This window comes from Botrytis fragariae (genome assembly GCF_013461495.1).
Source record: "Botrytis fragariae strain BVB16 chromosome Unknown tig00000223, whole genome shotgun sequence".
Lineage (NCBI taxonomy): Eukaryota > Fungi > Ascomycota > Leotiomycetes > Helotiales > Sclerotiniaceae > Botrytis > Botrytis fragariae.
The window spans coordinates 153358-180600 of NW_023501001.1; the positions used below are offsets into that span (position 1 = coordinate 153358).

The 27243-nt window shown below is 42.9% G+C and overlaps 12 protein-coding genes across 12 annotated transcripts; 7 read left to right on the top strand and 5 right to left on the bottom strand.

Moving 5' to 3' along the window:
• Positions 1-2024: 2024 nt before the first annotated feature.
• Positions 2025-4356, bottom strand: Bfra_010774 (putative hsp70 family protein; the record flags this gene model as incomplete). The annotated part of the gene is made up of 9 exons (XM_037341107.1): positions 2025-2242; positions 2290-2425; positions 2567-2765; positions 2822-2928; positions 2994-3103; positions 3153-3401; positions 3468-3582; positions 3630-4207; positions 4269-4356. The coding sequence occupies 9 exons, from the start codon at positions 4354-4356 to the stop codon at positions 2025-2027; spliced, it is 1800 nt and encodes a 599-aa protein (XP_037188526.1).
• A 1310-nt stretch (positions 4357-5666) lies between these two features.
• Positions 5667-7305, top strand: Bfra_010775 (uncharacterized protein; the record flags this gene model as incomplete). The annotated part of the gene is made up of 3 exons (XM_037341108.1): positions 5667-5883; positions 5938-6735; positions 6788-7305. 3 exons carry the CDS (start codon positions 5667-5669, stop codon positions 7303-7305), a joined length of 1533 nt encoding a protein of 510 aa, XP_037188527.1.
• A 710-nt stretch (positions 7306-8015) lies between these two features.
• Bfra_010776 (putative ergosterol biosynthesis protein) lies at positions 8016-8574 on the top strand (the record flags this gene model as incomplete). The annotated part of the gene is made up of 2 exons (XM_037341109.1): positions 8016-8069; positions 8179-8574. 2 exons carry the CDS (start codon positions 8016-8018, stop codon positions 8572-8574), a joined length of 450 nt encoding a protein of 149 aa, XP_037188528.1.
• A 275-nt stretch (positions 8575-8849) lies between these two features.
• Bfra_010777oa (putative quinone oxidoreductase protein) lies at positions 8850-10047 on the bottom strand (the record flags this gene model as incomplete). Its single annotated transcript, XM_037341110.1, has 3 exons — positions 8850-9473; positions 9546-9907; positions 10023-10047. The coding sequence occupies 3 exons, from the start codon at positions 10045-10047 to the stop codon at positions 8850-8852; spliced, it is 1011 nt and encodes a 336-aa protein (XP_037188529.1).
• Positions 10048-11063: 1016 nt separating this feature from the next.
• Bfra_010778 (uncharacterized protein) lies at positions 11064-11498 on the bottom strand (the record flags this gene model as incomplete). The annotated part of the gene is made up of 3 exons (XM_037341111.1): positions 11064-11125; positions 11203-11226; positions 11384-11498. The coding sequence occupies 3 exons, from the start codon at positions 11496-11498 to the stop codon at positions 11064-11066; spliced, it is 201 nt and encodes a 66-aa protein (XP_037188530.1).
• Positions 11499-11899: 401 nt separating this feature from the next.
• On the bottom strand, positions 11900-12859 carry Bfra_010779 (putative nicotinamide riboside kinase 1 protein; the record flags this gene model as incomplete). Its single annotated transcript, XM_037341112.1, has 3 exons — positions 11900-12433; positions 12503-12608; positions 12717-12859. The coding sequence occupies 3 exons, from the start codon at positions 12857-12859 to the stop codon at positions 11900-11902; spliced, it is 783 nt and encodes a 260-aa protein (XP_037188531.1).
• A 603-nt stretch (positions 12860-13462) lies between these two features.
• Bfra_010780 (putative aspartate aminotransferase protein) lies at positions 13463-15024 on the top strand (the record flags this gene model as incomplete). Its single annotated transcript, XM_037341113.1, has 4 exons — positions 13463-13592; positions 13771-13821; positions 13872-14869; positions 14923-15024. The coding sequence occupies 4 exons, from the start codon at positions 13463-13465 to the stop codon at positions 15022-15024; spliced, it is 1281 nt and encodes a 426-aa protein (XP_037188532.1).
• Positions 15025-15394: 370 nt separating this feature from the next.
• Positions 15395-16483, bottom strand: Bfra_010781 (uncharacterized protein; the record flags this gene model as incomplete). Its single annotated transcript, XM_037341114.1, has 2 exons — positions 15395-16285; positions 16340-16483. 2 exons carry the CDS (start codon positions 16481-16483, stop codon positions 15395-15397), a joined length of 1035 nt encoding a protein of 344 aa, XP_037188533.1.
• A 1083-nt stretch (positions 16484-17566) lies between these two features.
• Positions 17567-18009, top strand: Bfra_010782 (uncharacterized protein; the record flags this gene model as incomplete). Its single annotated transcript, XM_037341115.1, has 4 exons — positions 17567-17642; positions 17682-17756; positions 17789-17878; positions 17912-18009. 4 exons carry the CDS (start codon positions 17567-17569, stop codon positions 18007-18009), a joined length of 339 nt encoding a protein of 112 aa, XP_037188534.1.
• A 1279-nt stretch (positions 18010-19288) lies between these two features.
• On the top strand, positions 19289-20524 carry Bfra_010783 (uncharacterized protein; the record flags this gene model as incomplete). The annotated part of the gene is made up of 3 exons (XM_037341116.1): positions 19289-19312; positions 19550-19704; positions 19756-20524. 3 exons carry the CDS (start codon positions 19289-19291, stop codon positions 20522-20524), a joined length of 948 nt encoding a protein of 315 aa, XP_037188535.1.
• Positions 20525-21038: 514 nt separating this feature from the next.
• Positions 21039-23153, top strand: Bfra_010784 (putative rna ligase 2 protein; the record flags this gene model as incomplete). The annotated part of the gene is made up of 1 exon (XM_037341117.1): positions 21039-23153. One exon carries the CDS (start codon positions 21039-21041, stop codon positions 23151-23153), a length of 2115 nt encoding a protein of 704 aa, XP_037188536.1.
• A 1185-nt stretch (positions 23154-24338) lies between these two features.
• Bfra_010785 (putative appr-1-p processing enzyme family protein) lies at positions 24339-25814 on the top strand (the record flags this gene model as incomplete). The annotated part of the gene is made up of 1 exon (XM_037341118.1): positions 24339-25814. One exon carries the CDS (start codon positions 24339-24341, stop codon positions 25812-25814), a length of 1476 nt encoding a protein of 491 aa, XP_037188537.1.
• Positions 25815-27243: the final 1429 nt, after the last annotated feature.

Genomic DNA, 27243 nt, shown 5'->3' on the forward strand with positions numbered 1-27243 from the left:
CGATGTGATAATTTCAAGTCTCCCAAATCTGGTTTCTGGCGGGGTCGCTGATGGATAATAAGAAATCGACAGTAATTGTGGAATGTAGAACTAAAGTTAATAGAGAAAGGCAGACTTCAGGGAAGTTTCTAATCATCCAAATAATGTTTTCTCTTCTATAGCTCCGTCCAAGACTCAAGAATCTGATTATGCCAGTGAAGTCTTGCAATGATGGCTTTGTTCAGATAGAAAAATGATAGAGGTGATGTGATAATGTTGAGAATTTCATAACGGCTGCTTTGTCGTATATAATAATCACTTTGAAACGGTTACAGTACGCTTTCGACAATTCATTTCACTAATATCTTCTACTGTTTTCCATATCCATATAGCTAGTATTCTACTTTTGTTATTATTAGGGATTGAGGTAGCTCTGGCTATGGCTTATACCTACATTGATTCCCAGACTTAGAAGCGAATGGTGCACGTTACTATCAAAACATGTGGGAGTGTATCGCAGAGAATCTGAGAATACTTATTAGAAGAATACCACAATATCTCCAGAAAGAGAGAGCGAAGGGGCTGAGATGAATCCTGCGTCATGACACTATGTGTTCGGCCATCGGAATTCGGATCTGCGTGGAGAAAAATCTCGCTCAGAGAATGAATTATTGTGAAATTTGATATGGCACATCGAGCCGACGAAGATAATCAATTTCGAATCCATTCCGCATGACTTTCAGCTCCACTGGGTACCTGGGCACATGACTTGAAGAAGCCCGAGGGCAATTCTTCCCTTTCATGAATCCCTCGCTCGTCTCATGTGATTTGCCAAGCAGATACACAACATTTGGGGGGTATTATTCTTAGTCATGTCTGTTGGAGGGTACTTGGTATGCGATCTCATGACTTGATGAGCTACAAATGAAGAAGGAAAAAAAATCACTGCTGGAGGAGTTTTTGAAGTTCGGCTAAACAAATTCTGTCATGGGGCCTTGAAGTGCTGCTGCAGATTCTACTGTATGCTTTCATTAGGGAAGATAGGGATACCAAATGCTGCTTGGGATATTTGTTCGTTCAGAACAGCAGATTATGGATCTTGCGAGAAGGCTGGTTTGTTAATCAAGATACGCGCGTTCGAGTTAGTGAAGTCATGGTTGACATTGAAGTTTTGAAGAATAGATGGACAGTATCCGAGTCCATGTGGAAATATAATGATAGGTTTCTCGTGTGTGAAAATGAGATTCTCTTTGATGTTCCAGATAATGGTGATGCTTGTTGCCTGTGATCCTATATATACAATATCCAAAACCATGGATTATTGGACAGCGCGGCTAGTTCTTGAAGTTATACAATGGCACTTGTAGTGGATGTCCGAAGTTATGGACCAGCTTTTTAGATGCTAGTTACGAAAGTTTAACAAGCTTGCGATAGACATAATCTAATATTTTGAATGATTAATTTTAGAATCAACAAGACTCTCGTCTTGTGGCATTGCATTTCAAACTGTTTTAATCCTCACATATGAAAGATATGTACATTGGGAGAGGCAAATTTTGAAAAGAATATATCCAATTGCTAGGGTGTTTGGTGAGAAGGAGTATCCCATGGATTCGGAAGAACATATTGATCTTGGGACGCATAACAAGAATGATGCTCTACAATTCAATTCTGTTACTTGGACTTTTATACAAACGCTTATGTGCTGTACTGCTTAGATTTGACTGTTTGTAATACCTCGATCTGCGTTTTCAAGAGCTGGAGTTCCTACATGCTGGCAGGTCTTTATCATTGTACAGAAAGAGCAAAATGGTTGAAAAGATTTTTCATTTTGTAAAATCCAATGCATTACCGGTTACTTAGCCAGGTGTTTGAAGATATCAGCCACCTCAAAGTGGACTAATATAATGAACATGGTTTTGAATGTAATGCTGCTCTTTTGCGAAGTAAAGGAAGAGAAGCGGGATAGATGTTCGTGAAAGCAAGACGATTACGCTTTCGAATGATCAAGATTCTATTATTGAAAGTTGCTTTCCCTTTAACTTTCAACGATCGAATTTCATGACTGACTTTCCGACTTCTTTATTTCCCACAAGACATCTGAATGTGAGATTATCTCCCTTGCCACCGAAGATGATCTGTTCTTGAAATGAAACCTGATATACCCATTGATGGAGTCTGGCATTGTACATTTTCTTGCCAAATCGACTGAAATCAACATCCTTACCTATAGTTGAACAGATAAGACCAACTGCCTCGATTCCTATATTATGTTAATCAAGCTATCTCATATAAACGGGGCCAACATACGAGAATCATTTTCATATTCGGGGAGATCTTCTGCTACACAAGCATACAAGGTGCTAGTGAAGATCAAATCCACCCCAGGTGTATACTCGCGGACGAGATCAATGGTTCTAGAGGTATCCTTTGTTATTTCACTGCCCTGCGATGTTTTTGTTAGCAAAATATATTCATTAGAATATGCTATATAGTGCCTCGGAAAATGATTCGCTGAATGTGTCTTGCATTCCGACAATCATCAATTGGACAGAGTGATCGACAATCAGCTCATCAAAAGGCTCACCTTCAATATCAACCATTTCATTCGGTGAGTGCACATCTTCTCGTCACCCCACGAATTAATGCATGAATCTTTTTCAGGGTCTATACCTTTTCTAAAAGGCATTTGCAACGAGATACCATAATGACGACGTAATCGCTTGCTCCGAGGCGCAATTCCTTCTAACCCACGCAAGGCAGCGCCACGCACAACAGCTGATTGTCTTCGGATAGAATTAGAATAGCAACAAATCGAAAATTCAGATGAATTGTGACTTACGGATGCAAAGGGCGCATCAAAGTTATGTTGCCATTTTGTCTGCACCACTTTTTCAACTGTTTATTGAGGTGTGGCGATTCACCAAAGCCTCCGACCAGTATAACACGCTAAATTATCATAGATTTTATTAAAATATCCTTAAGTTCTGTTCAGAATCGGAATCAAAACATACGTTGATTCTAGCATTTTTTATTTTATTTGCTGCGGCCACTTGCTTTCCCACTAAGCTTGTAATTTCTGCAATAACGGGATCAAATAAGTCCTCCATATCTTCACTGGAGGCTTGTTAGTTAGATGAACGCTTTACGGGGGACGCAAGATTCTTACTAGCTGAGCAGAACAAGTCGATCTTCCGTGTCGTAATGATCAGAATCCTGAACATCAAGATTCAGAGGGCCCAGCTCTCCCACTTCCCTCTCATCGTTACGTCCAAAATCCCGCTTTAATGCTTCGAAGGCCGTCATAAATCTACTACCTGGACCTTTTTGACCAAATGGCAGATCATCGAATGCTGAACCAAAGCGTTTGGAGAGCATAAGGTGTAGATTTCGATCGATGTTTGTTGAACCACATTTTCCACCTGTCCAAAACATTAAAATCTAGTCACAAAAGGTTGGCTTTGTCAAGCTGGAAAAAGGCGACTTACCGATGCCAACACATAGTTCGTCGAAGATAAGGTATGGCTGCACCTGGATGATCGTGTACGTAGTAATGTCAACAGTTCCTCCACCACAGTCACATATAAGTATATTCTCAGTACACTGAATTAGTTAGTACCTATCACCAAGGTACGCGTACTTAGACTTACTGAAATTGGATTGAATGAATCTGATTTGGCGTATTCCTTCAACGTTGCGATTGCTGCAGCTTCAGGCTCGGCAATGGTGTAGATTTCGTCTCCTGGTCTCTTCCCAAAACCAGCGTTTTTTGCTGCTTTCAAGGTAACATCTTTAGCCTCTTCTGACCACACAGCAGGCAATGTTACCCAACATTCCATCGGAGTATTTTCAAAAGTCAGATCGGTCATTTGTTCCCGCAATATACCTGATACATGCTTGTATACTTCATGCAAATAGTCTTCACAGACGCCTGCTGCATCTCGGAATGGAGGTAACTGCAGCATGCCACTGCCTGTCATACTAGCAAGGGATGGGTCGTCATGCTCCATAACAGCAGCGTTCTTATCAAGTAAAAGTTTAGTCCATGAGTAAGACTTCATCTTCGGGGTAACCTCAAATCCCCACTTGTTGTTTTTGATCTTTGGATTCTCATTGTTATACGCAATTCTTGTTGGAGTCTTCCAGGATACATGAGGATCTCCAGGCCATGGAGACATAATGATAATATTCTCTAGGCCAGCTTTATCTGTGGTTATATAACTGACTCCTGTCGCGATGTCAGAGGAGAATAGTGTGAGGTTTGATTTTCATGCCTGAATATGTTGTACCATAATCAATTCCAATGACGATTTTATGGCCACTTCCTTTTGAAGTAAGAGAACTCATAGTCTTTTGCGGGGGTTTACGATTGCTCATGGCGATTGTGGTTACTGTGGTAATAGACTAGATTGAAGAGATTTCTGGTGAAATTTTGGCGTTGTCAACAGGTTGTTGTATCTTTGAAATTGAGAGAAAATGAAAGAGAGAGGTTATTGTGATATCACAGACACCCCGCTTTTGCTTACTAGCCTGGAGTAAAAAAGTACGTGCTAAGCTAGTTCAGACGCCAGAATGTCGAGAGAGTCAGTGATATATGATGGAGCTATCAGTTGTCGATTGGAGCGTTTTAATCAATATTCACTTCAGTCACGTCTCTGCTCGATCTCACCTTCGTCTTTGCCTCCTCACATTCTGCACTCTTACCATGTTTTATCCAAAGCTATCGAGGTAAGACTAAGTATCTCTGTGGTGGCAGATTCCGTACCTTACGAAGGGATCCTTCCGTAATTGCCATAAATTCTACAATACTTTCATCATATTGAAAACAACTTTTTTAAGATATTGATAGGAGTAAACTTATCTTCGTATCTGACGAAGCTTATTTTAGTCAATAGAGTTCTAGTGATTTTCTTGATTTTCTTGATTTTTGAAAGCTTATTAAAAAGTTTTCGAATTCGATTACTAATCGGAACCTATAAGTACATATATTATATCCTTACACTTTCTCTATTCATACATTCTGCTTTGTATAATATAATAGTAAAGCTCGTTATTAAAGAACATTGATAGTTTTGTAACTCATGGAATAATTGTGTGAACGTAGGTGAATGACTTCAATTCAACGACCGCCGTATCACCTAAGCGAATGCGAAAGAGACTAGCTCTTTCAGTAGCCTTCATTTAAGGCCTTCCATTTCTTGTACATAGCTAGCTCTTTAGACAGAATATAATGTTGACAATTAGGACCTACCATTATAGGTACTACGTCACCTGTACTCTTCTCAAACCAACAACAATTTAGTCCCCTTTAAACTTTCGGCTAGCTTCTTTAACCTCCTCTCAACTACTACTCTTATTCTCCTTTGTTTACCAATGCAAAACTCTAATATTCGAAGATTCTGAAAGTTACAAGTTCCCTTAGAACTCTATATTTCCATTTTTCTCTCTTAGAATTCAATAATAAATGGGTTACAAAAATTGTAGATTTTTTCTGTGAGTAATAAACCGGGCTATTTGTTATTGGTGAGTAGAACTGTAATATCGTAATTTACGTAATAGAAATTTGTATGGGAATTTAATTGAATTTCTTTTCGTCTGTAGTATTGATTCTGCTATCACAGGGGCATGGTTTCTGGACTCCCGGAAAAGACAGGCAAGCTCCCCTTCCAAAGCAAAATCGAATGACAATGCAGCAAGAACCACCCCTTCCGAGGCCATCATCAACTGCAGCAGGTAAAAGAGAGCTAGAAGTTAATCCACATTCGATGGCGCAAGAAGGCTCAACAAAGAGTAGGCAATTTTCTCGAGGTTCCGACACCGAAGAATCTGAGTACAAAGAAGATTTGATATCAATCCGAAAGGCGGAGAAAAAGGCAAAGAGAACCGAGCGATACATAGAAGAAGGTAGATATTCCCATACATATTGGGAATCTCACTAATACCACCCTGTTTCCATAGAGAATCCGCTTTCTACGATTACAAAGGCTTTTCGTATGATTGTGCCAGGCTACAATACTGAACATTCTCTACCAGCATCTATAGAGAGACGTCCACATGAACGACATAATATTTCTAGCTATGGAGACAACTCTTCTCGGCCGCGTCAATCAGCCGGGCATACAGTGGAAAATGTACCGAGCATGAGAGCACAAAACCAATTCGCTTCGCTGAAGGAAGACTATATTCAACAGCTTCAAAAAAATGATAAAAAACACGAGGCTGAGAGGAGAAAGCTCGAAGACTATGTAAAGATCCTTGAACTTCAGGTCCAAGACAAGGAGCAAATCGCACGCACATTACGAGCAAGAAACGGACAACTTGAGTGCGAAAAACAGGACATAGAAGAACAGCACCGAGATTTCATTCGGAAACAACAGGAAACAACATTCCGACAGATGAATAGCTCGCGTTGGGCGCCCCTTGAAGACAGTAAAGTTATTGAAGAGTTTGATAGACTCAAAAGAGACATAAGAAGCTGGGCGAAAAAACATTCGAAAATTGATATGCCTACTATCCTGGGGGTGCTTGACGTACACGAACGAAAGGCTCTAACTGATGTCCTGAAAGATGTGGTTGTCTTTAAAAATAATGAACTTCCTCAAGGATTGTCTCCAAAAAAGATTCCAGCACTACTTCTGACTGCTCTCGCCTCTCATAATGTTTATACAACATTATTTCGAGAACCATTCTTCTTTCTTGGGGGAGAAAGCGTCCTATACTCAAACCTGAGGTCTGTCTATAGAGCTGGCCTGCACTGTAAGTAAACCCAACAGTCAGTCGAAAACACTTAGACTGACTTCCTTAATAGCAAACAAAGGAGATGCCAGTACCTGGCGATCCCAAACTTTGCGACTACTCTTACCCCCAGCAGAAAGTGCTTCAGGAACGGAAATGGATTTACATCATCGCACTGAGCAAATGATACTCGATGAAGCAGACGAACAAGCCTCGAAGTTCCTCAAAGGCGCAGCGCAGTATCTTGTCAGCGATGAAGCTCGAGCCGACGCTGGGGACAAACTCAAAGCTATCTATCGAGAGGCAGCCACTATGTCGTACAAGCTGTGGTCAAGAAGAACACTTTTGTCGTGCACTACTTTGAGCAACTTGGATCATCCAACTTTTGAACCAAATAATAAATATATGGTTGCGCATTCTTCGGTTGATTACGAAAAGCACGAGAGTTTGCTGTATGGAAAACCTATTAGCATAATCGTGCATCCATGCTTGATCGTCTTCGGAACAGATGATGCTAAGGATTACGACCAGCAACGTGTATGGGCACCGGCGGAAGTATGGCTTGACAGCAGTGTCTCATCCGACAATTAGCTCTATTACGGGTTTTATTACATTCGGCGATACATAAACGTAGCCAGTTCTCGGAATGGATGGTGGATGGGATGTTGGTGGAGGTCGTGGGAGCCAAAGTCGAACCGTCGGAAGACGTCAGCATTCTAGCTGATTTTCAGAAAGCGTTGGTATCACAATTGCGATGGTTTATAGCTTAAGCAAAATGCATGATTTTCATAACAACCTGTTCGTTGAATGTTGCGTGTGAGATCCCGTACAGACTGAATAAGGAGTGAGGTCAAAGAAAACAGATTTTAACCCTGCGTCGTTGAGACAAATCCGATCCGAGGTTTAGCCGACAGAGATCCGATCTTGCGTGGAAGGGGTAGGATTGCTCGGATGTACTCCATGTTCTGCATCGTGTTTGCATCGCGAGATTTTCTCCTCAGTTGAGTTACATGATTTCTCAAAACCCCCACAAACTCCAAGTATGGTGCTGAGCTTACCCGACAAGAGCAACCCTTGTATTGTCATTTGCTGAGTGAGACCAGCTGGCTGTTGCAACAACGAAGACAAATTGTCCCTCTGGATGCAAATATCAACTCATAATTCACATACACCCAAGAACAAGCCTTGATTATATACCGTGTCTTTTGTCCCATCAACGTCCTTACTGCTACAGATCGCGCCACGAAACTGAATGACCCAGCCCAATCTATCTGTTTGTTAATATCACAATGAAAAATATCATGGCTTTCTGTCTTCCACAAGATCAAGGTATTTTACCATACTGGCTACTCTTCGTGAGTCTTTCTTTTCGACTCTATGACCCAACTCTGAAGTCCAAAAATCCTTCAAAGCAGGACCAACAATTCTACCACCCTATCCACTCTCCCCAACTAACACCCACAGAACGCCATCATCAGTTTCTACAACTCCGCCCAATGTTTTTTCTCCCTCCCTGCCACCCGAAAACTCTTTTTTGGTCCACACTCCACCATCCCATCTTCCACTTCCACTTCCCCTAAAACCTCCCCTCCATCTTCTCATGAAGCAACCGCCCTCTTTGCCCGCACCTTCGGCTGCTACACTCTTGTGAGTGGTATGCTTCGTTTGATTACCGCTTACAATCTTTCCTCTCCTGAACTGTATTTCCTTACTTTATGGGCTTATGTGGTGATAACAGGCTTTTGGGGAGTGGAATGGTTATATTTCGGGACTGTGGCTTTTGGGCCTGCGTTATGCGCGAGTATTGTTATAGATGGGGGAGGGGTGATTATGATGTTGTGGGGATGGGGTAAATATTAGGGTCTGAGGCTTCGGGAGTCGGGAATGTAATGTGAATTGAGAGAGGGAAGGACGCTTAGTTTTATGATTAATGGTTGTATATATTGGTTTTCAAAGAAAAGGAAGGATCTACCGGTGCAAAAGATACACCATGGGCTTATAATCAGATGATTCTGCAAGTCTATTTATGATACGCCGATGACATCTCCACCCCCAAAACTAATCGTACATGAAATATGCTTTTGATCGCTCAACCTCAACATCTAGAGCGCTAGTATACACTGCGTCTCATCCCTCTAAGAAATTGTACAGATGATCTTCCCCTTACTAGTGTTTTTCTCCATTTCCTTATGGGCCTCAACCACCTTTTCCCAAGGGAAAACTTTGTCCACAAAAATCTTGAATGTACCATCCTCAAATTTAGGAAGGTATTCTTCCAACTTATCTCTCAATTTGCCCTGATAATCCACATCTCTACTCCTCAACGTACTTCCTTCAAATCTAACTCTCTTGAATATGAACGCACCCATATCAACACCACTTGGTAATTTCGTCCCACTCATCACTCCCAAAAGCACAACTCTCGCATCTTTTGCTGCTACATCCAGATCTCCCTGGAAGTAGTTTGCTCCTACGAAATCAACAATAATATCAACACCCTTGCCATCTGTAGCAGCGGTAATCTCCTTGGCCCAATCTTGTGTTTTGTAGTTGAAGCCTGCTGTTGCTCCTAACGTATTGACACAGAAATCGATCTTTTCTTGTGATCCTGCTGTTACATAGATAGCTGATGCACCGGAGTTCTTTGCGAGTTGAATGCCGGCGATTGAGACGGACGATGCGCCTGCGTGCCAGAGAATGGACTTCCCTTGGGAGAATTCGCCGACGAGATACATAGCTTGAGTAGCTGTTATCCATGTCTATTTCGTTTATGTTAACTCAATCCATGAATGACATCTAGAGGGGTATAGGTATAGTGGGTAATAACATACCTCAGGAATACCAGCTGCCTCTTCCCAGCTCAAATGATCCGGTTTCTTCAATAGCATGTGCGTGCTCACAGCAAGGTACTCCGCATATGCACCTCCATACGCCAAACCAAAAACCTCATCTCCAACACTAAAGCCATCTTTAATATCTGTGCCTAAACTTTCAATCGTACCAGAAAACTCCACACCGAGAGTTTTGGGAGCTTGTGGTGGAACAGGATAGAGGCCTTCACGTTGGAGAAGATCCATGCGGTTAAGACCGAAAGCTTTGACTTTGACGATAGCTTCGCCCGATTGAGCGGTAGGCTTGGGCGTTGAATCATTAATGAAAAGGGCATCGGCATGGCCTTTGCCATCTTTGATATCTGGTGAGTTATGTTAGCCAATATTGCTTTCCTTGGTGTGCAGTTGCGTGTAGCTGGTGGGAGCGCCAAGAACACGAGCTTGAGTTTCCAATGCATTGAATAAAAAACTACATACCCACTGCTCGCATAGTTTCAGGCATTGTGCTATCTATATTATTGCAGAAAACAGCAGGGGATATATTCTGAGATGAGAACGAAATTGTCTTGGGGGAAGATCAATGCCAAAGGGGCATTTTGATGTTTATATTGTGATCTGGTGGGGCCGCCCAATGACGATAGCGGGGTAGCTAAAATTCCTGCTTACAAAACATGGTAAAATAGTGACGACAGGTACCCGAAATTCAGTATTTGTACCTAGGTAATTATTAGTGCACAGCCTTTCGGGTTTGTAAGTCCGATTCGAGTTCGCGTATCCCCTTTTTATCTTAGTTAGATAAACACTCTGGCAGTACAAGCTTTCTGTTCTCTGCGTCAATCACAAAGATCATGTATATGGTTCGTTACTATCCAACCTCCAACAGTAGAAGACGGCTTATCTATGCATCCCTTGGTAGTTTCGAGAATGCATCATTGCATAGTACATTCATATATCAATACATCTGTGAACTTCGCATATCATATCTTCTACAATGAACCTCGGAGTTAAAAATCATTCAAAACATTAAGTAAAGTGTAGGTAGTCTCTGTTTCAATTCTCATTACACCCAAACCATTCTACAATCCTCTCCAATATAACACCAAAGAAACCGAATACACCGTTCATTGGTGGTTGTAATGTGCCGGCATGTGTTTGGGAAGTATGGGTTGAATAGGAAGCTCCTCCGTATGCTCGATTTTGAGATTAGATATTTACTTTTCACTATGAAAATCGATCTTGGAAGTTTGTGCAATACAATTTTTCTTCGAGTGATTTGTGTATTATGATGTATTGAGACATCTGGATGAAGCGAGCGCCTTCTGATGTGTCTACTTGTCTACATTAGGTATGACAAGTATAAATTTTGCATGTAATGGTACACAAGCAAAATAATTGGCATTTAGGAAGAATAGCAAGTAGTAATATAATCTGAATTCGGACAGAGAACATCGGGGCGTAATATGAGATGGCCAATGTGTAAGACTTAGTTGTCATGGGGTTCTCGAAAGTAGCAGAGCGTCATTGTCTTTCTTGGGAAGGACGAATTATATCTACATTGGGCTCAGGTGGATTAAGGATCACTAGGAGGTATGGATGAAATTATATTTGGATTAAAGGGATGTGTAAAGGTGTTTTTATTATGAAATGACTAACTTACCTTTACTCGCACTCGCCTCTCCCACTAGAGAGATAGAACTTGTAGAAAAAGCGCCCTGAGAGATTTAATCGTTCGGTAAACGAGTACCAGGCCGTAACTTGGCTCACTTGAGCACCGTCGTTACATTGTCGGCGCTTGTGAGACAGAACTTGCTCACGAGCGGTGCACCTCTCATACTTACGTTTTCGGTTTGGTTGAAAAGTGTCTTCGATGTTCATACGCTTGAGTCGAGCGGCAAGCTCGTTAACCTCTCGGGTCTGCGGGTCTTGCATTGTTGCTTCTATATAGTTTGACATATTGATGCAGGCGTTATTGTTGTAAAAATTTGAATGTTGTGATTTGAATTTAGAAGGAAAAGATATATCAAGAAGGGGGAATAGAGTTTTATACTCAAAATTTGTATCATGTTCACAGCGGAGTCGATGATTAAAACAATGCGTTGATTCTCAGTGCTAGCGTATTCTTTGTTATGTGTCAAAGAAATATTCAGACATTTGTAACTGTTCTCTATCTCCTTTGTCGCATCGAGTTTTTCTTTCTTCGGCCATCCCTTGTTAGAGGAGACCAACGAAATGATAGCCCCACTAGGTCGAATTGAGCGTTCTGGCTCAGGTCCATGGAAGATATCCAAACATGCACAAGCTGATCACATCGCTATTCAACCTACAATGACCTCAATTGACTACCTCCCGGTTGTTCAGTTTCCCTTTGCAAATGAAGGCAAAGACTCCATAAGTGTAGCCACGGCCCACCTAAGAGTCGTGGTCATATCAATGTCTAGACCTCCACCCTGGCATTTCAGACCCAGCTCACTAACAACATCTTCTTTTAATTTCCCCTCAACATCATCACCTTCGAACATCCATTTGTGATCCTCAACATAATTCGGCCAGACAATCTTATCAACGTATCCTGGTGGATCCTCCCAGAATCCCTCGAGAGTTACATAGCCACTACGAGCTTCCCTTCGACCTTTTGCCTTCTCATAACTGACACGTAGAAAGAGTTTTAAATCGATCTGGGATTGAAGTGCGGCCAGGGATTTGGAATAGAGAAGGAACCCATCAAATATGCAAAGACGAATGGGAGAATCTGTGTTTGATAAGATTCCATGTCCTGGCTGTCCAGGTTGAGTCCATGCCTTCACTTCAGATTTTAGTGCTTCGATATCTTCATCTGACACGGGGCATTCTCCAATAGAATTTTTGTCTTCTTTGGAATCCAGATTAGGCTATGAAGAATGAGGACGCGTTCTGCAAGATTTGCAACTACCAAAACACAGATAAGAATAATGACTGACAGGAAATGTGCCTTCTTTGCGTATATGCTCAAGAGACTTGACCATTTCTGGTATATCCAAAGCTTCCGCGCAATCCCAGTCTACAAGATCATGCTTCTTAGGGAGTCTACTTATTATTAGTAGGGGGTACATTGAAAAGTACTTCGCAAATCAGACACTAGGTTGCAAAACAGGATACAAATCAAAAGCAATGCAATCAAAAATCCAAACTCACTCTTCTTCGGGTCTATAAAAGTCATCTTCGTGAAGAACGAAAGTATGTGGAAAGATATCACGGAGAAGTCGACTAAGTGTTGTCTTACCACTAGATGAACATCCACTAATGCCAAGTACCACTGCTTTCTTAGAATCTTTCATCGTAAGAAATTCAGAGCTCTTATGTCCAAACTGGACTATCATCAACTGTCGCTGTCGATCTCTCGGTTGCTTCTCAATCTGAGGCCGTTGAAGGAGGGGTTTGAATTTTGGGCAATCACAGTCAGCACCGTTTAATTTGTCTCGACGCTGTGACCAATTCGATAACGAATCTTTCCGATATCACATCATGTTTTGGTGGATCAATGTCTTGACTGCCTCTACAGAAGTTATCTGTGAATGCAAAATATTCCCTCAAAAGCTGTATGTAACAGTGATATAAATGCATATGAAAGTGCGAAAATATGGGCCTGAGTACATTACCGTCCATTGCCAATAAATTATATCCTCAAATTTTATTCTTATTCGTGCGCATCTTCAATTACAAGACAATCCGAACTTATGCCAGCCCGCTCAATCCCCAGACACCCATGCACACGCCAATCGGAAGCTTGTGGGTAGTTTCTGGGGCAGCTGTTCTCAAGACGAAAGTATTTGCTTGGCCTCGCCTGTTTCTTCAAGCAACCTTGCTGTCAGATTCATTTAATTGAATTAATATTCCATCTTTTAACCAAACATCATTTTTCCCAATTGTCAACCTTCAAGATGCTTTCTCCCTTCAGATTAGCCAGCAGGCAAGCTATTACCCGTGGTGTTGCTTCTAGAAGTAGCATTGCCATCCGACAAGCTTCCACATGGGCAGATGTTCCTCAAGGTCCTCCAGTACGTATTTCTTGTCAATGGCACTACTTTAGACACTTTTAGGCTAATTCAATACAGGATGTAAGTTGTTGACTCTTCTAATTCGGTAGAGGGGTAGCTTTCTAATTGTGCGATCGTTTGTGACAGGCCATTTTAGGTATGAGTCAACAATGGGATCATTTGTTTGATTTGAAAATCTAACAAAAATACAGGTATTACTGAGGCCTTCAAGGCAGATAGTTTCAAGGAGAAGATCAACTTAGGTTTGCAACACCAAACTGCTTTCAATTTAACATCACTAACTTTATTCTAGGTGTCGGCGCATACAGAGATGATGCAGGCCAACCTTACGTCCTTCCATCCGTCCGAACCGCAGAAGACAAGGTCGTACAAGCAAAGCTCAACAAAGAATATGCGGGTATTACTGGTGTTCCAGATTTCACCAAGGCAGCTGCCGTTCTTGCATACGGTGAGGGATCGAGTGCCCTTGATCGTTTAGTCATTACACAATCCATCTCTGGAACTGGAGCTCTCCGAATTGGAGGTGCTTTCCTCCAACGATTCTACCCCGGCGCAAAGAAGATCTACATCCCAACTCCATCGTGGGCAAACCACGCTGCAGTATTCAAGGACTCAGGTCTCGAGGTTGAGAAATATAGATACTATAACAAGGACACAATCGGCCTCGATTTTGAGGGCATGATTGCAGACATCAAGGCTGCACCAAAGGGAAGCGCTTTCTTGCTCCACGCATGTGCGCACAACCCCACTGGTGTTGACCCAACTGTCGAGCAATGGAAGGAGATTAGCGATGCTGTCAAGGCTGGTGGACACTATGCTTTCTTCGACATGGCCTATCAAGGATTCGCCTCTGGTGATACCGACAAGGACGCTTTCCCCATCCGTCACTTCATTGAGCAAGGTCACAACCCATGTCTCGCCCAATCTTTCGCCAAGAACATGGGATTGTACGGTGAGCGTGTTGGTGCATTCTCCATTGTCTGCGCCGATGCCGCCGAGAAGAAGCGTGTTGATTCACAAATCAAGATTCTTGTCCGCCCTCTTTACTCCAACCCTCCCGTTCACGGTGCCCGTATTGCTTCTACCATTCTCAACGACAAGGCCTTGAACAAGCAATGGCTTGCTGAGGTCAAGGGAATGGCTGATCGTATCATCACCATGAGAGCTTTATTGAAGAAGGAACTCGAGAACTTGGGCTCAAAGCACGACTGGTCTCACATCACTAGCCAAATTGGCATGTTCGCATACACTGGTTTGACCCCTGAGCAAATGGATAAATTGGCTACTGAAGTAAGTTTTGTTCCGGACTGATGTCGTAGAGGTGGCGCTAATCATAAACTTAGCATTCCGTATATGCTACCAAGGATGGTAGAATTTCTGTTGCAGGTATCACCTCAGCAAACGTCAAGAGATTGGCTGCTGCCATCCATGCTGTCAAGCCATAGATCGGTTATATAATTTTAATCCCAAAATCTAATATAGCACGGAGTGGTAGAAAATATCCTTGGGATTCTAGAGCTTAGTCCAGAAGAATAGATAGATGCAACATATACCATTGAAGTGAATAAAAAATCTTCCCTCCATAAATTGTTCCGCCTTTCTGAATTGTTATCGAACGTAATTGAATTTATCACAGAATTCCCAAGAATTGCATCCCCAATAGAAATATCGTATCTTTCAGCTCTCTCAATACAACACCAACTATCATCTGATTTATTTAAGCCATAAGTTCATCACATCTTTCCGTCTGATCATCAAAATCGTAAAATCGTAAATCATCCTATCCTTCTCTTTCTCTATCACTGATCCACGCAATCAACTTCCTCTCAACCTCTCCACATCCCTTTTCACCTCCTGCAGCTCCTCCCTGAGTTCCCCATATACCCTCGCAATCTCCCTCATCTGTCTCTCCTTCCTCTCGTCCTCCCTTCCTACCCCATACCCCCATAAATCTCTCTCTTTCAATTTGCCCCTCTCCTTCAACCTCTCTCTGCCCCCACGCAATTCCCGCATATAATTTTGTAAAGCTTCGGTTGTTCGTTCGTCGTAGATGATTTTTTCTCCTTGTACATACTTGAGTTGCAGTTCGTGAGAAATAGTCTGAGATTGGAGGGAGAGGAGAGAGATCTTGGAAATAGTGTGTCGGGTAATGGGGCCATGTTTCGAACGCTCAAGGAGCTGAATTATGAGGGCTGTAGCGCGGTGGTATGAAGTTAGAAGCTGCGTGGTGGTATTGGTCAGGGTTGTGCGGGCGAGAGCGAGAGAATGGGATTGCGTGAGTAGAGTCGATTGCAGAGTTAGGACGCTGGGGAGGAGATTGGGAATTTGGCGGTGCAGGAAAGAGGCGTTTGTTGTCGGGGATAGGATTCGCGAAAGGGAGAGGGCGGTGTTGTGGAGGTTGGTGCTGAGGAGGGCGCTCAGTTGCGGAAGGTGGGTTGGGAGGGAGTGGTATGTCGGTGTGGATTCTAAGAGAATAATATCGCGTTTGGAGAGGGAGCTTGAAGGAAGAGAGAGCTTTGCCGTGAGAAGAATAACCAGCTCAACGAGTTCATCTGGTAATTCGGCAGCCTTTCTTGGGGGTGCGGGCTGAGAAGTTCGGGTTCGAGGTTTCGCGGGGATGGGAGGCGGTGGTGAGAGATCTAGAGACGATAGGGAAGATAATAGGATCTGCGATTTCGCGGCTTCTATTCTGGAAGTTTTTAGTGCCTAGGAGTGTATGTTAGTAACTATAGAAAATAGTAGAGTGAGGGGAAAAGCTACCCCAGAGATTGCATCCCGCTCTTTCTGAGCAGGATGATTTTTAGTAGAACCATTAGGATTTAAAATATTGGTTGAAAGCTTTTTGTACAAATCTGCAAACTTAGGGTTACTCTGAAGAATGGACTCTTCGACAGGAGGTAACATGTCGCCGTTGATGTTAGAATTGGTTATTGAGTGTGTGCCAGATTTGCCAACACCACACTCCAAAAGTTTTGTAGCCAGTCTATCCAAAATCAAAATTCCCAAACTTGGGAAAAGTAAAGAGTTTGTTGCAGATATCGAATCAGGCAGATTTCAGGATCTCGAAATCAATTGTCTTGGAGAATCTGGAAGAACGACTGTTCAATTCTACGAGGGTGCGTTTTGGGCAGTTGTCAGTTTATTTCGACAAGGATGATGGGGGTTGTGCATTTCTGACAAGGCTAATGTGGATCTAATCGGGTTAGATTGTTAATCGCCATTACCTCGCTCCTGCCAGACTTTATTAGTTCTGTCATATTTGAGATCAGACGGTTTCCAACTAATTAATGTAAACACAAACAAGATCTTATTTGGATCTGAACTACACTTTTTACTCCCAATTCAATATGTCAATGCAGTTTACCTGCTCTCTTCCATTCTCAATCGGTAAATACAAACTCTGTTAAACTTTCCTTTGCTCCTCCTGTTCACCCACTTCAATCCAAATTTGATCTTAAATTACCCCAATTCGGTCCAAACTTTATTGTTTAACCAGCTGTCAATCCCCTGAAATTCGGTACATCGGAGGTTATCAATAATGAATGATTCTTTATGGCCAAACTTCTCCAAGCCTCAGGAAATCCCTTTTCCTTGCTTGACCTTGCGTCCGAGCTTCGTGGTATGGTGTATGAAGCAATCGTCGGCTTCACGAGCGACAAGCGTCTAGCTCCTTTTACCCTATAGGACATCCCTATCTTGAGAGACCACTGCACGAAGTAATTACTATGCGCAGGGAGTACTAAAGGTTCTGGTTGAGGTCTTTTAAGTTTACTTCAACCTGCAACAAATCAGACATGAAGCTCAGAGATTGTTTCACAGACAGAACGAGCTCAGATTCGAAGGCCTCCACCACTCAACACGATATGGACCAGGATATATTAAAGGCACTTTCTTACGAGGGTAACATGCCGGCAGTCATTCACCGGGGATTGATACTTATGTTCAGTTAAATTGTGATGAGTGTCCGGGTATGGCTCTTATTGGAAGATGGACTTGGCTTCGACCACAGGAGGACCACACGGAAGTCATGAATATGTGGATCGAAAATACAGAGAATCATCCAGTCGGTTTCGTTGAACTAAACGTCCAAATGTCCGAATAGATGGCAATATCTCTGGAAGGGCCTTTGTCATGCAGAGACTCATTGGTCGCCACGAACAAGACGTCAAAGAGATTAGTACTTGGGAAGCAAAATTTTATTGAGACCAGCGATTAGTGAAGCATGTGGTATTGATGCGATGCAGAAGATGACTGTTAATAATTGCTTGAAACTTACAGCACAATTGGGGATTCTAGATGGTGCGATGGAACTATGACAAGAATTTCTGACAGGGTCCCTACTTTACGCTATTGAAAACCTTAAACCAGTTGGAATATCCATGAACGTTGGGAGTAGTTCTAATGACTGGGATAATCTCATAGTTTTGTAGATTTTCAGTGCTTTGGAGTCCATGGATACTTCTCTGTATAGCAGCATCGTAATTTTGCATAAAAGGGTACTTAGGTAATCTTCCCAGGAAATTGCTCCCTTAAGACACTAGCTTTCTAACATCAGCATATATCAAAATCCCAAACTGTGTCTACGAACTCAAAAGAAGAGCTTGGTGTCGGTCAAACCGAGCAATTTTCTACTTATTGAAATCTCGACTCTTTATCAAATCAGGGTCTCACCGCCAGCAAATTCCCTCCAAACATAATTGAATGAGTATTTGTCACATTTCCTTCTTGATGCTTCATCAACTAATTTGCTACAGAGAAGAGTTTGTTTGGGGGGAGTTCTCCCATCATACTGTTTCACTCGTCATGACTCAACAAATCAGGGACGTAATCAAATTAGTCTGCTTTATCCTATAATTGTTATGATATGTCTCGCTATTGCTCGGATATATAAGACGCACATTCCTTCCAGTAGATCGTACATATTCTTACATCAGGTATCTTTGTATACTACTCTCTAGAGTTCTCTTGCTTAGTATTGAATTGCCGGTTACTCGCGAGGGAATTTATTGAATGCTCATACTATGTGAATGGAATCTTCATAAGCATTTCAAAACAGGAAATATAAAAGAGTCAAAGTCAAAGAACTTCCGTTATGGACGAAGTGAAATGTCTCGTTCGTCCGCATGGAATTGTTTGACGCCTTAACGCCTGCAAATCATGAAAAATGCACACATGATTCAAATCCTCATCTCCAGATCGATATAACAGGCCCTTGGAGGTTCAGCCGCACAGCGGATCTAAGGAAACGCCACGATGAATATGGGTTTTCGCCGGACATATTAGGGAGTGCTAGATGCCACATCTTACCAATATCCAAAAGACAGTAAAATCTGCACAGTGACCGATATTTACGTGCGTAGAAGCGGCCATAAAGTTGTTATCTTGACTTCCTTGCTTATTTCAACGACAATCATAACCTTTTCAGGGATTGTAAGGCAGCGACTTGATTTAAATAGTCGTCTCAGACGATCCCATTTTTATTGGGGAGTTTGAAGGAATGAGGTGCTAGTGCAAGCCTTCTCGAACCTCTTTTCTACACAAGCCTCAAATATATAAGGTTAATTCTCAGCAAAGTTGGGCTGCTGAACTTACGAGGTCGGACTTTTCAAAGATCTGAATCCTTCCGATCATCAATCTCCACAAAATACTTATCTAAGTTAGTGCTTGTAGATTGATTGGCCCGTTCGTATTTCACATCCTCAAACATAGATGGGGTTGAATTTCAAAACGGCGGTGATGTTGCTGGGATTGGGGTGATCTTTTGCAGTTGATAGATGTCTGTGCTGTACGAGTACGTGAGCAATGTGGATCCTGTGAGTATAGCTTCGGGTTGGACTACAAATATACTTTTTGGAGTAGACTTTGTTCATTTTACTTTTTTGTATATTTATTGATGCACGCATAGTACTTAGATAGAGTTCTTCGTATGTTTTTGGGTTTTGATTCTTTGATTCATCTACACTTGTTTAGAATTTTCCTGTGACTTGTATTCTTTCCCTAGTTGCATACCAACATCTGGCGAAAATGAGCTTTGATACCAAAGTTCCCGAAGGACTATTGGGTAGTGAGGTCAAGAGAAAAATGGTTGCCTCTCCAGATTTAGATGAGAAGCCATCTATGGCATAGTAAGTCTCCCAGTTCTCATGATTAAAAGATCTAAACTAACATACACAAAGTAAATCCCCAGACTACGACCCAACCCAAGCACCACCGTATCTGATGGATCCCTATTCCCAAGAAGTAGATTACCAGGACAACATGTCCATCAACCAAACACTCACCTCTACCCCCTCGTTTCCAATCTCCAAACTCGTCATTCCCACCAAAACAGATTCTTTGGCCTCCGGCTTTCCTTTCCATCAACGTCTCTACGATTACCGTGTTTCTCATGATGAATGGCATCTCTTCACGCACGAAATTGTCAAAGCAGCTAGTCTCACTATACAGGAGGACTGGGCAGCATGGACCGCCGGTATTTCTACCGGTGTATTAAGTACCGGACTCCTCGTCTTCGGTGGTCCTGTTGCAGGGTATTATACCGGAAGATCGGTTCACAGAAAGAAAGTAGTTGAAAAAGTCAAAGATGGATTAATGCATGAAGGGAGTTTGAGAGCTACGCTCCATAAATGGAATGATCAGTCGTTTAGAGGTAAGGGCTTTCAAGCGTGGTTGGAACTACCCTCGGTTAAGGGCGAGGTCACTGGAGAGGATGAGGAGGAAGAGGCGAACAAAAAGTCTAGTAGGAAGGAGAAGAATTTGAAGAAGAAGGAACAGAGAAGGTTCAGGATTGTCATTATCCCTAATGATGCGCCGATGGGTATGTTGATGAGTAGCCAACAGTCGACTTGGAGTTTGGGGAATGTGGAGTCGAATCAAAGGAGCGGGATTGCGGAGGCGCCTGATACTGAACAAAGGCAGCCAGAGATTGCGGAACTTCCATCATGATCGGTGAATATCATGAGATCTTTTGCTAATTTCTGGCGTTCGGGGGGTCGAAGGCGTGGGTGGTAATATCCTATATTCACTTTTGTTGTGGTGCAAGCAGGTCGGAAAAGCATAATCTCACATAATGGGTGAATTTTATGAGGTTAATAGCTCATTTGTGGCTTTGAGGAGTCAGTCATGTAGTAAATTGGTTGATTATTTACTGTAATTGTGGTACAACAAGCAATTTCATATTCGATTTTAAAGTCATCAACTCATCCCGCAATTCATCTGCATCAACCGTTAGCGCTCCTTCCCCACAATCAACTTCTTTCCATCTTGGGAACTTGATTCACCCCCTCGATCTTTTATCCTTATATACAGTCGTTAAGACTCCACATTCGAAAATATTCCCTCTCCTCTACAGCAATTTTCATACAGCAACTCCCAAGTTCCTCAACTCGATAGCATCTTAATCTCGGATTCAAACTTCGAGTTCTTGACACCTATCTTTAACCATACCACATGCGACATCATGGCTTCCAAGAAGGATACCCTCTATCCCAAAATCTCTGGTAAGCCCAAAAACTTACTCGTGGAATTCTCAAAATACCAGAGAACCTCAAAGGCTCGACGTACTGGGAGCATTTCTGTCACCGGAACAGTAAAACTTCATGGAACTCATGGAGATATTCGCATCACAGCAGAAGACACTATTTACATACAGACTCGAAATTCGGATGTTCTGACACCAGCTCTCGACAGCTTGAAATTCCTTGATTTCATTCAACCAGCTCGAGCGGAAATCCTTGCCCTAAAAAAGCAGTTCCATGCTCGTTTCCAGAAGCTGAATCCCAAAGTCAAGATCAACGATGAACATCCCCTTATCATCGCTGGGGAGTGGATCGGCCCAAAGATCCAGAAAGACGTCGCAGTCAGTGCACTGCCAGAGCGATATTTCGTCATCATTTCTGTTTCCATCAACAACGAATGGCAGCCGGATGAACCATATTCAGACATCGAAAACGAGTCTATTAATATTGTAAACATTTCTCGGGGAGGATTCTACCACGAAACCATCGAACTGAAGAATCCGGACCCAGCATTCGCAAAGATGCAAGCTCTAGCCGATGAGGTGGAGAAAGAGTGTCCTTTTGCGAAGACTTTTGGCCTCATTGGCCTTGGTGAAGGCATTGTCTGGAAACCTGCTGCGCCTCTTTGCTATGATGCAAAGTATTGGCTTAAGCTGAAGGGCCCAGTTTCCATGGGGATCATAGAGGCTGGACCGGCCGCTCATATGCCGCAGCGAAGCAGTTTTATTGCTCCTGTTTTTGCGGCCCCAGCCCCCTCTCCTGCTGCAAGAAAGAGTGCTATACTGGATCGAAAAATAAGCAACGCGCCATCGCCACGAAATGTTGTTGGTACACCGATGTTCTCAGCGTCACCTTCCTCGGTCGCTGCGAGTAGAGCTTCAAACAAGCCGATGGGAAACCCACTTCCGTTGGAAGGTTCGAGGCTGAAAGAATTTCCGTCGCTGCCAGTTTCGCCTTCAGCTACGACAAGCAAAACACTTAAACAGACCGTGAACACCACGATGCCACTCGAAGGTTCTGTCCTAAGAGAATCGTCAATGGTATCTGCACCCATACCAATGAGGATTAAGAAGACTGCAGGCGAAAGTTCGGGAGATTCCAGAGTTGATAAAAATATTATTTCATCGCCTTTGTTGCCTAGACAGGTCTGCGACGTGTTATCAGAATTTCAATGCTCTAGGTCATGGTCATTGGTGGCAGGAAAGACTGAGGAGAGGGAATCGCAAAGTCTGGGACCAGTCAGAAACGTTACACGTATGCCAATAGCATCGAAGAATGTCACTTCCATTTCGCCAGAGAACGCAAGACTTCTCGAGACCCTCAAATCGGCGCCGGTGACACCTGAAATGTTCCAACAGGCCAGATCAGAGATCATGAGCCTTTTCCAGATGAACAGCTCTGCGAAATTACCAATTGTGTCCGAGAAGGAAGTCGAGCATACGCCAGAAGTTTCCAAGTCTGATGAGTGCGTAATCTCTTCTCCTGTTGCCCCCGAAGAAACCGCTTCTGAATCATCAGACGAAGGGAACCAAGAAGAAGGCGGATGGCCTATGCCATCGTCCAGGAAGAAGTCCCACAAGGAACAGTCCGAGCACGTTGATCTCGTTCCTTTGATCGCATTCACCGGGGAGGTTGGAGCCATCGAATCAGAGCATGCGCAGCTGAGTCCTGTGCCATCGAAGGTTGGAGATGATAATGAAGGATCCTCTGAAACCACCATGCCGGCTTGCGCACCACTGATTCTCAATAAGATCGAGGGACCGGAGGTAATAGCTGCCAGAAATTTCGCAAACGAAGTAATTTGGGAGAGAAGGTTGGAGCAGGGATGGCAATATCTTATAGAGAAGGGAGAGCGTACTGAGAGACAGAACGCAGAAAAGTTTTTGAACTGGTTATGGGAAGACGTGGCGGTAGAGGAGGAAGTAGAGATTGAGGAGCTTGAACTAAATGTGGCTCTCCTGAAGAAAGAGATTTTTAGTATCGGCAGAGATTGGTACTTCGAGCATTTGGCCTTCGAGGAGCAGAATGAGAACTGGGGTGTTGGAGCAGCGCGTTAAATATCAAGAACTCAAAATTCTAGCATAGTACCGGGTGGAACTTATTTATGAGCTTGATATAGAAATCTACATTCTTGCATACCTACATTCAACTTTCTGATGCTCTTTATAACTTTTGGAGAAATTGTGTATGTATGATCATTGTTACGATGTTGTCGGAATGTGGAATAGACAATTGGCACCAATCTTCAGGTTCGAGAGCATCTTTGTGAATGATTATCTCCCAAGGAGATGCTCATCCACTAGATTGGTTTGGCACCAGCCGTTGTTTGATATCATGCATAGGTATACCAAATATATCTTCAATGTTAACACCATCCTCAACGATCAGAGTTGAAGTACTGCTATCAGTCTGGCATACTTGTGTAAGTTGGGTTGCATGATAGTGCCACTGATAGTGTGGTCCCTTATTGAGTTGTTCCAAGGTTTATCTGCCATGCAATCAAATCGATCGAAGCCAAGTAACAAATTCAGTTCCTGCTGAAGTGTGGCTATTGTACACGTGACTTCGAGGTCCTGAAATATTTTTGTTGCATATCTTAAAAATTTGCAAATTTGCGAAGTTCATCGTTGATTTTAGCTCCAAAATATATAAAAAATACATCGACTGGGAATAAGAAGACTTTGGGGAATTATTTCCGGAGTCCTGATGTCCGTGTTGTGAGGATAATTGGTCTGTGCTCAATATCAATTCTCCTCTCCGCCGCGAACTGTTTTCATCAGATCGTTCTCTCAAGTCTGAGATCTTCAATTGATATATAATATGGTCGATTACTGTTATTCGACGTCGAGAGTTGTATGAGGATTGATGTTACAAGTGTAATCTACATGACGGTGATTCTACCGTGGAATCTCACTTGACCTAGTACGATACAAGTATGTTCGACAATTTGGAGGAACTCAATGAACAACGCCCAGTTTCTTTATACTTGTGGCAATTAGTGTCTATCCATGTATTGTTCTTTCTCTTCTCAATAATGACTTCTGTTTCCTTTCTTTATTCCTAGCTCGGACCGCAAACGGTCTTCTTTCAATGCTTGTTCGTGAACTTTCGTGAACTTTCATAAACTCGTCCTTGAAAGAAGTCAATCTAATACAGTTTCAAGCGGAAAGTAAGGACCCTGTTATTCAAACTTCTCGCATGCACGATTCATAATAAGACATTTGTGCCAAATCCCTTACAAGATGGCTGGTCTTCAAAGTCAATACAAGGTCATTTCGACCACTGAGTATTTAGGCACCAGGGTTGAGGTCCTTGAAGGAGATTTGTTAAAATATCCGGTCGATGTGATTGTCAATGCTGCGAATGTTAGGTTGAAAAAGGGAAGTGGTATTGATGGGGCGATTCATGCCGCAGCTGGTGCAGAACTTCAAACTGAAATGAACGAGCTATTTCCGCATCCAGGACAAGTGGGTGCAGCTTATGGAACGACACATTCTTGGAATATTAGATCTTGCAGATATATTATCCATGCTATTGGTCCGAATTGGAATATAGCAAATCAGCGAGATGGAAAACTTTTGTTGACCGCTTTTCGGAAAAGTCTAGACCTTGCGATGGAAAACAAGCTGAGATCCATTGCATTTCCAGGAATTTCGATGGGCATCTTTGCAATGCCAAAAGATCTAGCAGGATTAATGATAATGACCGCCATTAGAACATGGATCAAGGAGCACCAGGGAGAAATGGATCGCATTAGTATATTGCTACTTGGGTATTCAGAAAATGATATAGTAGAGACGCAGTTGCACGAAATCACTCGATATATGCCAGATACGGGTTCTAATCTGGATCAAAAAGTACCCGCAGCTTTCGGAAAAAAGCCTCATGCTACTACAGCACCAGCACCTCTTCCAATCACGACAACCAGCGGGCCTCCACCTGACCCGAAAATTCCCAGCCCTTTCTCTGAAGATTCGGGTCAAGTTGAGACTCCAGACCCTAAAACTGACCAATCAGCTTCACCAACACCTCCTCCGGTTACGACAACGAGTGAATTTCCTGCTGTCACTACAGCTGCTGAAGCTCCTCCATTACCACCATCTAGAACTCTTCCACCCGGCTCTCGTCCACCTGGAGACCCAGCTGTACCTCCCCCAGGACCTGAAGGCGCGCGTGCTGAGACTCCAAGCGATTCCGAAGATGAACCACCCAATTATCTCCTCAATTTCTACGAACCACTATCACACATGTGGATGGGAAGCGATCGTTATTACGCATTGTTGGAAGCGGGAATCGACCCCGAAACCTTCTACGAAGGAATGATTATTCCTGATCCCGAAGAAGATCCCAATGTAGATCCCCTCATTGGCGAAGAAAGAGATTTCTGGAGAGAATATAACGCCGAGAGACTCCGTCGAGGAAAAGAAATTAGTCAAGCTTTAGGATTGCCACTGACGGCTGCAGAAACGGCGGATGATGATGTCGGAGCCCTGAAGATAGCTAAGGAGAAAAGTATATCTGACACTCAAGCACTCATGAGAACAAAAACTGCAGTTCGCGATGAATTAATTATAAATGAGGGGACAACTAACTGTACTGCTCTTACAGAACGTGGATTCCCATGTCTTTTTCGTGGCTATACCGCGATATGGCGCAAGCATGATGTCCCTGATCGGTGTAGCTTACATCAGGATCTGGAGAAATATCCGCGGGCTTGAAGGGATAGTCAAAGTGAGGAAGGAGCGTCTCAAAGTGTTGGGTTTGTTGGGTTTGTAGTTAGAGGAGAGGTGTCTATTCACAGCTTGGAATTAACCATTTGTTTGGATAGACGATTGATTATATTGGTCTCAAATCAGATGTTGTGTAGTTTCCTTTCTTACCTTCCTCAATCTCCGATAGGAGAAGGTGAATTGTAATTTTAAGAATCAAGTTAGATAGTGTTTCTGCGAGGCTCAAATCTCAAACATCTACAACAACAATCAAGATCATGCGAGCGCAGATATTATCTAGATTCCCTATGATCCAAATCACAGAGATATCGAGTGATGCACAGTAGTAAGGGACATAAAAATCGTGAGCCTAAATATCATTCTACGTTATTTGGTAACGACAACTTCTTACTTGAAAGACTATCCTATGAAAATCCTAAAGACTATTTATTCCCTCCGAGCGTCGTGGGCCTAGTTTGCTGTCTTGAATCTACCATATAAGTTCACATTAAAACCTAAACACTGAACAAACACGCAATATGAAGTAAAGACCTCAAATAAAAACCGATGAGACTAAATGCGTAGAATTCCTCGCGTCTTCATTTTCCTCGTAATTATCAAATCCCCAAACCCAAACTATTCATCACACAAACCCACATCTGCATACCTACAGAATGTCACTCTCCCTCTCTCACGAAACCATCTCCCCCTCCCCTTCCCCCCTCTCACCCAAACTAAATCTCGTACCTGCAGGTACAAAGCCGCATGTGACCCCCTGCCCTGCAACCAACCACAACCCCCTCGCTTAAATCTCCTCGCACAAAACCTTGGAACTCCACTCCACAATCACAACGGTAACGGCCAACCCCACCCATCGACCAAACACCCCACTCACCACACCCATCAAACTCATCAAATTTTTCTCCCCGACGGATTCACCTACCGCACCCGCGGACCCTACTCCATCTTCATGCATGCATGCACCATTGCATCCACATGTCATTCATTTATTTTACTTTCTAGATCTTGATTGCTCATGCGGGTTTGACACTACAACATTCCATCTTCATCTCGAGACCTATTGGTTTTTTTTGCATCCGCTTGAGGTGTTCGGTGCGCAGATTCGCGCGCCTGTTCGTATATGTATACGTATGTGTGATATTGTGTGTATGATATACATGCATTGCAAAATCATAAGTGGGAGAGAAGGAAAAACATCTCCGGTGGAACACCGTCGATTTGGGAGTGAGATTTTAGGGTTATCGATATCGAGGAAGTTCCTTAGATCTGGGACATAGGGGGTAAGCAGCATATTCTATACTATCTTTTGTGTCTCATCACGTTTTCTCTTGCCACCCTTACCTCTTTTCTTCTGACACATTAGATCTACTATATACATTCAAACTTCATAACCCCCATTCCATCTTCTCGCCTAAAG